This window comes from Poecilia reticulata, linkage group LG1 (genome assembly GCF_000633615.1).
Source record: "Poecilia reticulata strain Guanapo linkage group LG1, Guppy_female_1.0+MT, whole genome shotgun sequence".
Classification (NCBI taxonomy): Eukaryota; Metazoa; Chordata; class Actinopteri; order Cyprinodontiformes; family Poeciliidae; genus Poecilia; species Poecilia reticulata.
Window position 1 is genome coordinate 11,221,808 of NC_024331.1, and position 10,189 is coordinate 11,231,996.

General features: G+C 38.6%; 1 protein-coding gene across 6 annotated transcripts in view; it reads left to right on the forward strand.

Moving 5' to 3' along the window:
* The window catches only part of LOC103462904 (caskin-1-like), a 141,878-nt gene that overhangs the window by 109,178 nt on the left and 22,511 nt on the right, over positions 1–10,189 (forward strand). For 3 of the 6 annotated variants that reach the window (XM_008405998.2, XM_008406005.2, XM_008406012.2), the window contains exons 13-15: positions 3,527–3,608; positions 7,688–7,758; positions 9,796–9,903. In XM_008405998.2, the coding sequence (XP_008404220.1) occupies positions 3,527–3,608; positions 7,688–7,758; positions 9,796–9,903 (261 nt within the window). The remainder of the gene's footprint in view (positions 1–3,526; positions 3,609–7,687; positions 7,759–9,795; positions 9,904–10,189) is intronic. The other 3 variants (XM_017304674.1, XM_017304680.1, XM_017304679.1) reach the window with 3 other exon arrangements.

The window sequence follows — 10,189 nt, forward strand, 5'->3', positions numbered from 1 at the left end:
CTGTTTGAGCACCAGCATTCATTTTTCCTCTGATGTTTGGGTGAACTCTTCTCTGTGGAGGTCGGCCGTCTCTCTGGTTCTTCCTGAAGGAGACCCATCAGGAGTTCTGGTGCTGCTCACAGTGCAGACGGTTCTCCTCACTGTCAGCCCTGGTCCCTCTCAGCCAGRAYCTCCAGTCATTCTGTTCCTTCACCCTTGAATAAACAACAGAATATGTTCTGGGTGTTATGATTCATTTGTTAATTGAAACAATGTTTAATATCAAAATAAGATTAATTTATTTCCTTAACAGTTCCTTCTCCTGTTCCCTCAGAACGGCAGAGTCTAGGAGTGACTAATTACTCAAATACAGTTTTTTACAACTTTTTGAAACTCAAATGAACTTTTAGGAATACTCTTACTATGCTGAACTTTTTACTCAAGTCATTTTATTATGAAGCATCAATATTATTTAAACAAAATTTTCATTTTGTCTTTAAAATACCAAAATTTCCACTGAATTTATATTTTGGGCCTTCTAATTGTGTATTTTTTTTAGATATGAAATAATTGATAACTTGATCAGTTACTCAGTACTTTAATACACTTTTTACCAAATGCTCCTTTACTCTTGTGTAATTTCTTATCCAGCTACTTTTTACTTTTAGTAAAAACATGTTGAAGTGCTACTGTTATTCCTGGAGTATAAATTGTGGGTCCTCTGTCCACCTCTAAGGAACAGTAACCACATGTTGAGGCACATGTTGACCAAAAACAGGCAAACTAAGGTGGGCAAGTTATACATCCACAAAGAACTACTTAAATTAATAGTCATATTTACTTTATATGGATATACATGTATGCATGTGGGCCACACTTGGCACACTTAGGGATGTAACCAAGAGAGGCAAAGATTGTAGCACGAGTTCAGCTTTTCTCCATTCTGTATCCTCACTAAAGGTCACTGTATTCAGGTTGTCTGTTTACAAAGGTAAAATAACGGCGATCGACTCTAAACCTCTCCTAACTTTTTAMTGTCATTTAATCAACCTGTTGCCGTGGCAACCGCCTGCGCCCCACAAACCCAGCAGAGATTAGTTAAAAACACAAARGATTCAGTCCGTTAAGATATTAGGTTTTCAGGCTTCATATTTATTTCTCGGTTAACAAGCATCTCCTCTCATGAACACAGCGGTGGCTGATTAGCCAATTTAAACTTCGCTCTGCTCATCTGGGTCTTTGAGTCCCTTTTTATTTTTGTAATGGTACCGAAATGCACACACCTTGTTTGAACAATAATTACTGAGATTAYTAATTTTGTTGGGCCATTAATTTGAACACGTTTTGTTGATTTTATCCTTAATAAGATATATTGGATCAGAGGACGTGCTGGTCTCAACATCCTGGAGACGTTCAGTTTGTCACCTACTGYCGAGATCAACTCAAAACCTCCCGTTATCGTAATTGAGCCCTATTGATTAAATATGACTGTAGTTGGAAAACAAACATCAGCGTTAGTAGCTTACCGTGTAACGTCTGGGCAACCGGAGGATCCTGGACGGACAGCAGCGGTGCCTGTATGAAACATGACCTCCGATGCAGATCTCCAAGGTTTGCCACTCTTATTCTTTCAGCTCGATGCTCCGTAGCTGCCTCTGGATATTGCAGTTCACTTACGATGTACAGTAAAGTTGCTCCTTATAGTTGGATCACAGCTGGTAGCTACGAAGGTGAAAAAAGGGATATATGAGAAATTTATTATTGAAACTGGGAAATAGAAAATCGGGTTAATGGAAAAAGGAAATTGAAAAATGGGTAAATAGATAAATGAAAAAGAGAAATTGATAATATGAAAAATAAATAAATGAAAAATTGGGTTAATAAAAAAGCTAAATTAAAAAATGGTTAAATGAATAATAGATTAATAAAAAATGGCAAATTGAGAAATTGATATGAAAAATAAAGAAATGAAAAATTGGGTTAATGAAAAAGCTAAATCATTTATTTAATTTTTTTTTTTTTATTTCACTAATTTTTTTATTTTACTCATTTTTTTATTTATTTCACCCATTTATTTATTTATTTAATTTTGGCTGAAATGGCTCTCCATAGTTGTCTGAGGATAAATGCGATTCAGTATTTACGTTTAAACAATAAAATATTAAACTCATGAAAAACATCGGGTTTGATGATTCTTGGTCTAAATAACTGAATGACGTCAGATTTCAGTGTATTTAACTGAGTTTTGACGCTTTGTAGTTTGATATTGTCCACAGAAAAAGTTTGCGTGGCTGCCGCACATTTTCATGCCAGCGAAAAAGTGTGCATATATTTACACAAACCTTGACGCAAAGTAAATTTTTATACATGCCAACTTGTGCATAAAATATGGTGCCGCACATTTTTGTGCGCATGAGGCCCCTGCTGACTGTGGAGGCCATTTGAGTACAGTGAACTCATTGTCGTGTTCAAGAAACCAGTCTGAGATGATTTGTGCTTTATGACATGGCTACTTCCATCCTGCTGAAGTAGCCATCAGAAAATGGGTACACTGCAGTCATAAAGGGATGGACATGGTCAGCAACAATACTCAGGTAGGCTGTGGCGTTGACACAATGTTCAATTGGACTAATGGGCCCAAAGTGTGCTAGGAAAATATCCCCCACACCATTGCACCACCACCAACAGTCTGAACCGTAGATACAAGGCAGGATAGATCCATGGTTTCATGCTGCCATGTGATTGGCTCAACAATTGTGTAAATGAGCAGTTGATCAGGTGTACCTGATAAAGTGGCCGGTGAGTTTATAATAATAGTTTATTTAGGTAGAATTAAAAACCTTAATTTTTTTCACAATAGTATAGAGATTTATAGAGCTGAGCTTTTTAAAAGCTTGGTGTAAAGTAGAACAATCCAGATGAGATCTAACCAGTCTTAATATCAAAACTCTTTTCAAAATGGCATGAAGCCATATTTTCCATATAACAAACCACCACTGCTTTCTTTATTCAGAAAATGCATTGAGCACTGATAAGCCAGTGTTTATAACTTTGGATGATGTTTATTACTTTTACTGTGCTTTATTTCCCCCCCCATCACGCCACAATCTTTCTCAGTTTGGATTTTTTTGTAAAAAAAAAAAAAAAATACAAATGCATGATTTTCCTTTTATTTCACGATTATTTACCATTTTGTATCGGTCTATCATATCATATCATATCATCCCAATAAAAAGAAGTTATCAATGCTTTTTTTGTAATGCCTAATGTAGTGTAGCTTAGGGTAAAGGATCTATATTCAAAAATGATATGAAAACTGTTTTGGTGAAAGAGGAGTGTCTTCTCGTTCATATTATATGGATATAGAACTGGGAGTTTGTAGCTTCTCTGCAGAAAACTGTAGTCGCAGGTGGAGGATCATCAGCTGGAATCTTTTTCTTCTTTCCTGTTTGCTAAAACACAGATCACCTCTGGGATTTGAATGACTACTCTTGACGAAGCGTTTCTTTGCATGCCTGCAATGCATGTCTGTGTTTTTGTGTTTCAGCTCCTGGCCACTGTGCTGTCTCAGTCAGTAAAAGCAAAGGAGCATCTCTTGGAGCAGTCACAGTCTGTGGAGCAGTCAACGAGTAAGCTCCCGCTGTTATCACAACACTCACAGTCACGTCTCTCATTCTGAACACACATTTAAGTAGCATTTGCGGTTGTCTACCACCATCCATTTAAGTGAAAAGCACTGCTTGTTTAGTGATGACTATTCAGAGTGATCAAGGCGTTTTTCATGAGTACAACCTCTGGGCTTTCTCTTCATCTCACTTTTATTCACACTGACCGTCTAAAGACCACCTGTCAGCTCACATCAGACACCAGCAGCACTGCCCTCCACGCTCCTTTTATTTTTGAACTATTAATAACAGCTGCTTTCACAAGCAGACAGATCTTCAGATACATCTGTTCCCAGCAATCTGCGCTTTTATGCTTTAACAACAGTGACAAGGATCAAAGATGTACAAGCTCAGCAGTGAAGTCGCCCAAAAGAGATCCCAGATATGTAGGGCTCCTAGCAGTCTGGAAAGTCCAGAAAATTCTAGAATTTGATTTCAGTGTTTTGCATTTCTGGAAAAATATGGTAAAATTACATTAGAATGTAGGGTAATATATGTGTTCCCATGCCTTATCCCATCTGTCATAGTCTGAATGTTTCCTTCCTTCCTTCCTTCTTTCCTTCCTTCCTTCCTTTACTTAAAAATTTGGACGTCTTTCCAAAATTGATGAAAAGATGGAAACTGTTCAATTAAAATCTCAAGAGAACAGGCTGCAGATATTTCCACCTTTTACTGATGGAGTTTCACGGCAGACAATAATCTCAAGTATCCCCCGTTTATGTAAAATACACTTCAAAAACACCAAGTCATACCAATTAATTTTGCTCTAGTTTTTAGTGCAAATATCTTGGTACACTCGAAGTGGGACAAAACTAACTTACAAGTAAAGGCCCCTACATACTCGAGCGTACTGTGTGCATTCCATGAACTGCGCGGACTGCCTACAGTCCGTGTCTTCATACTCAAGTGTACTGATTACCTAAAATTCTCTTGTGACAAATTCCTTTATTTCAAAATCTTAATGAGAACTAGCAAGTTTGATGAACTATTTGGGCGCCTAGCTCTGTTTCTTCTCCACCTGGGAAGCCTTAACTCACCTCTCAGTGTGGGACAGAGAAAGTCAGCGACATGTCGGCAAAGACAGTGAACCGCCGCCCGGAGCAGCGCAGCTGCCTTAACTGTAATCAGGGATCCATTCAATAAGCTCTGTTTATTATGTTCCAACATGTTTATTATGTTCAGTGTAATCATTTGTGCAGCAATCACAAATGAGCACATACCTGATCATCTTTTCCTTTCTGTTCGAGAAAAAAAAAAGTCAGACTCAACTTATCGGACCACCTCTCTGCTCCGCTGCAGATAAGAAGTCTGGGATGATGTCTTGTTTTGTGTTCTTATAATTCAATGTCTGCGTGAATATATAAAGCCTGTTGCTGTTAAGTATTTTCGCTTACGTGTTTCTCACGTCCCTGTTACAACTTTATGTTGACTTTTATCATGTTGATGTCAACTTTGAAACAATATGAACTCAATATGAACCCTTATCAGCCCGGTGTCACATGATCGATGTGAGCACCGTTTCCACCGGGTAGTTTAATGTGCGACACCGAGTACACGGTCATAAAAATCTATCCTTGCGCAGACATGTCCAGCAGACGTCCGCAGACTGAAATGCGCCCGAGTATGTTGGGACCTTAACTGTCAGAAAAATAGAAGAGCTTGTTTTAAGTTAATAATTCTTTACTATTAATGAAAAGGTACTACTTGTTAGGATCTGGGGTTGTTTGAGTTTGTTTTGGGTGTTGTCATTTTTTGTGTTACTTAGATTTTTTTTATTAGTTCAGCCTCATTTCCATTTCCACTTCAGATCTAGTTTATTTCATGTGTTTAGTTATTCGTTGTCTCTCTAGTTTATTTATGTTTCTGTAGTTCAGTTATTCTTTAATGTTAGATTCATTTCCTAGTCCCCTGTGTATTCTAACCCTAACCCCTCTCCTCAGTCTGCCTCCTGCTCCCTTCACTCATACCTGCAACCCGTTGCAACTCAATTCCTCTCTCTCTCCTAGTATTTAAGCATTTTGTTGTCAATCATTATTCGCTGTTTCATTTAATCTATCCCATCATTTTCCATCATTTTCACTTCCTACCCTGTGTTCTCTTCGTGTCTCCCTTGCTGGTTTTCTTTACTATGGATTATTGGGTTTTTTTGTGGTTCTGTGGTTCCCTTTGATTTTTGTAAGTTTGTTTTTCTATATTCTTTTATTAAATCTTCAAATTCTCAGGCTGACTCCGTCTCCTGCATTTGGATCCTACAGCAACCATTTACACAACATGACACTAGTCCCACTGGCAGACTAGTTCACTTATAACAAGACATTATTCCTGTCATGAATTGTGATTATAGGTGTTGAGGTAGTCGCAGTGGACCCAGGTTAAAGTGAGAGAATGATGGTTTAATGATGAAAAACAAAATCCAGGTGAGTAGAGGCAGGGAGCTCAGACACTAGTATCAAATGGTTAACAGGGTAAAAACAATGAGACGACACGACTAGGATCCGACAAGGATCAGGAACACTGGTGGGATTAAATACACAAGGCAGGTAATCAGGGGAAACGAGGGACAGCTGGGGACAAACAACACGGAGCCACAACTGAACACAGAAACCTAAATAAACATACAGGAAAACCAAATCCTCACAATTCCCATGTTATAAGTGAAATAATAAGCCAATGGAACAAGTACTTTTTCATCAATATTATTGGCTCTGAACAAGCATAAACATCTTGCTGAAAAGTTGTGTTTAAGTCAGTTTTGTCTTATCTCAGGTGTACTAAGATATTTACTCTAGAAACCAAACCAAAAATACTTGGCAAGACTCATTGTTCTTGCAGTGTAAGAAGTAGAGTTAAAAGGCAAACAGTCCGTGTATAGAAGGGACCTAATTCTCATAGATCTTGCTGGGAAAATGAAAAATGTTCTGACAAACACAGAGTTGAACTTTTTGGCCACAGATAAAACAGCCATTGTTATGTACCATGTATGGTGATGTAACCCATCCATTTTCTTACACCCTTGTCCCTCAGTGGGGTCAGGAGGGTTGCTGGTGCCTCTCCAGCTAGTGTACCGGGCCAGAGGCGGGGTCACCCTGGACAGGTCGCCAGTCTGTCACAGGGCAACACAGAGACACACAGGACACACAACCATGCACACACACTCTCACACCTAGGGACAATTTGGAGAGGCCAATTAAGCTGACAGTCATGTTTTTGGACTGTGGGAGGAAACCGGAGTACCTGGAGAAAACCCACCATGCACAGGGAGAACATGGAGACTCCATGCAGAAAGACCGGGGCTGGGAATCGAACCCACAACCTTCTTGCTGCTAGGCAACAGCTCTACCAACTGCGCCACTGTGCAACCCATGATGTAACCCGTATTATTTTAATTGATATGAATTACAGCCTATAATCCATCTTAAGTGGCAATAAATGGCTTCAAAGCATCCTAAAGCTACAGTGATGTGCTACAGAAAATGGGCTAGAACAACCAAAAAAGAAAAGAACGTTTTGTGGTCACTTTATTAATAAAACTCAGTTTTCTTTTGAATGGTGGTACACAGCAAAGATGTTCGTTCAAAGATAGTGATGGCAATATCTTGATCTAGGCTTATCGTGTTACTTCATCTGAAGAGTGCAGTAGGCAAGATAAGATTTTGAGAACCTTTTTAAGGCAGAGTGGGTGAGTGTTGACAAGTCGACACTCACCTAAGAGCCTCAGATGCAGGTGACTGACTGCAGAATCAAAAGGTGTGTAAGCAACAATGTTAGTTTAAGAGTCTCACCAATATTGTAGAAGCAAATTTGCCCAACCTTTATTTTTCTGACACTTGAAAAATAAAGTACTTCCTGTTTCATAGAAAAAGCTAACTAATGCAATTTATCTCAAACACAAAGCAATTTAGTTCATTCAAAGATCAACCCATTGACTAAACAACCCATTGACAGGATTTAAAGGAATCTATAGACAGTGCATTGCTACATTCATTTGATCTGTTTGTCATTAATCTTTTGACTTCTCCCTTGTGTGTGTTCATCTCATCCAGCAGCCTCTTCCAGTCGTGCAGTCCAGGAGCAGCGGTCTTTTGAGCGCAAGACCGAGGAAGATGATGTAAAAGTGAGTCACGATTAAAGACAAAATGCCTTTTTTCTGTTTGCATCCGATTTTCCTGAACTCGTTCAGTGGATTGAGAGGAAAGTTCTTCACAATGATGGGGTTCAGTGGGTGCACTTGAATGGATGATAGTGTGTCACCATGAAGACATGAACCCTAACCCGCCTTATGTCCATCCACTCACGCACCCCTGCTGTCACAACATACACAGCTGAAACTGAGGATTGAAAAACTGCTGTGCTAGGGAAGCTAAAGGGTTAACCTAAGGATTAGATTGATCTTGAATAAACCCTACATAGCTCATCTTTTCACTTCAGTGTCTCCTGTGCTCTAGAGCAGCCTTTCTCAAACTGCTCTAGAGCAACATCAACTATGGCCCCCAGACCACTGATGGTCCGTGGGCGCCCCCTAGTTGTCCTGAGGTGCTGCACATGAACGATCATTTTATTTAACGTGATGTTAGCTCAAAGTGCAACGATATAATTAGCTTACCAAAGGATTGTGTCAAAATTAATGATGGAAAACTGACTTAAAACTGGATCGCTCAAAAGAAAAGCTGCAGATACCAGTGGAAAGAAAACAACTCCTTGAATATTATCTGATCAGAGGAAAGTGAGTCATAGCTACTAAGTGTTGATGTCGTTCACTAGCGATTGGATTCTTTTGAATGGTAGGAATGACTCCAGTTGGTCAGAACTGTTCTTTGTTTCATGAATGATGCTCTGCTTTCAGGTCAACAACTGTTCTTATTTTTAATTAATTAAAAAATATTAAATAAATACAATAAATGAATACAATTGCTAGAAATGGGTTAATGATTTTTATATTTAATGGCGCAGAAAAGGATTTTTTGTTTCTGTTAAATACAAATACACAAAGAGCCCTAAATGTTATTAATGCACACAACACTTGGTAGTATTGAAAAACTTTTTATTTTTATTTTCATGTATTAAAAAGCCTGTACTCCACACTTTCATAATCTGGAAATAACTCAAAATGCCCAAGTAGACGTGTTCATGGCTTTGTTGTGGCCAGTCACATTTCCCAAACAGCAAATCAATCAATCAATCAAATGTTATTTGTATAGCACATTTCAGCAGCAAGGCATTTCAAAGTGCTTTACATAATTAAAATAATAACAGGAATAAACAGTGAGAAAGAGAAAAAGATTTTGAAAAAGATTAAAACAAATTAAAACAAAAAACATTAAAACCTCAGAGTTTTAGTTAGAACGCCATCTAAACAAGGATTCTCAACCGGGACTCTAAATCCCATAGGACTTTAGTTAAACGTCATTTAACTAGGACATTTTCTGGTGGGCTTTACATCATTAAAACGTAAACAGTGAGAATAAATAAATAAAAAGTAAAGATAAAAACATTAAAAACATGGAAGACATCAAAACCCACTCTAACCCTAATTTAGCCATAATCAACTCTAAACAGGTGAGTTTTAAGTTGAGATTTAAAGGCACTCAGTGTTTCAGCTGTTTTACAGTTTTCTGGAAGTTTGTTCCAAATCTGTGGTGCATAGAAACTGAATGCTGCTTCTCCTCGATTGGATCTGGTTCTGGGGATGCAGAGCAGAACCAGAACCAGAAGATCTGAGGGGTCTAGACRGTTKGTACAGTAATAACAGATCTTTAATGTATTGTGGTGCTAAACCGTTCAGTGATTTATAAACTAACAGTATTTTAAAGTCTATTCTCTGAGCTACAGGGAGCCAGAGGAGGGACTTTAAAACTGGTGTTATGTCTCTATCTTCCTGGTTTTAGTGAGAACGCGAGCGAGCACCACTCTTCTCATTAAGATGAACAAAGAAAACAACAGTGCATGAGTTAAGAGACTAATATTTTTATTTCAGGTTGCATTATATATTAAGATGTGTTATCGTGGGGACGATTTCAGGTTAGGTGATCCGTGACTGTTTGTTAATTGGGTTAAGTGGTCCTCAGCATGAAAAGGTTTCAGAAACACTGCTTAGAGGAACCCTGCACTGTGTTCCAGCAGCAGTCAGCAGTGTCTTTGTTTTGTGTTGTAGAAGCAGGCTGTGGTGACGTGGCTGGGAGAGTTTCAGCTGCAGTTCTACACCACTCATTTCCTCACTGCAGGATATGATCTAGACACAATTAGCCGCATGACCCCTGAGGTAAGGTCATGACCTCGTCATCGGTCCATCACGGACCTGGATCATCATGGGTTTTCTGTTTGTGTCAGCTATTCTTCATTTATCTACCTGTTATTACACATTCAGATCATCCAGTCTGATTTGGCAGCACAGATTAACTGCTTAACTTTTACTATGCATGAAGAGGAGGATTTCAGAGAACAAAAGGCAGATGCAGTTAGTTCCCTTAAGTCCAGAAGATGCAAGAAATGTGCAAATATTTTTCCATAGTGCTGCAGTTCTCATATATAAGAGAACTGCAGCATAT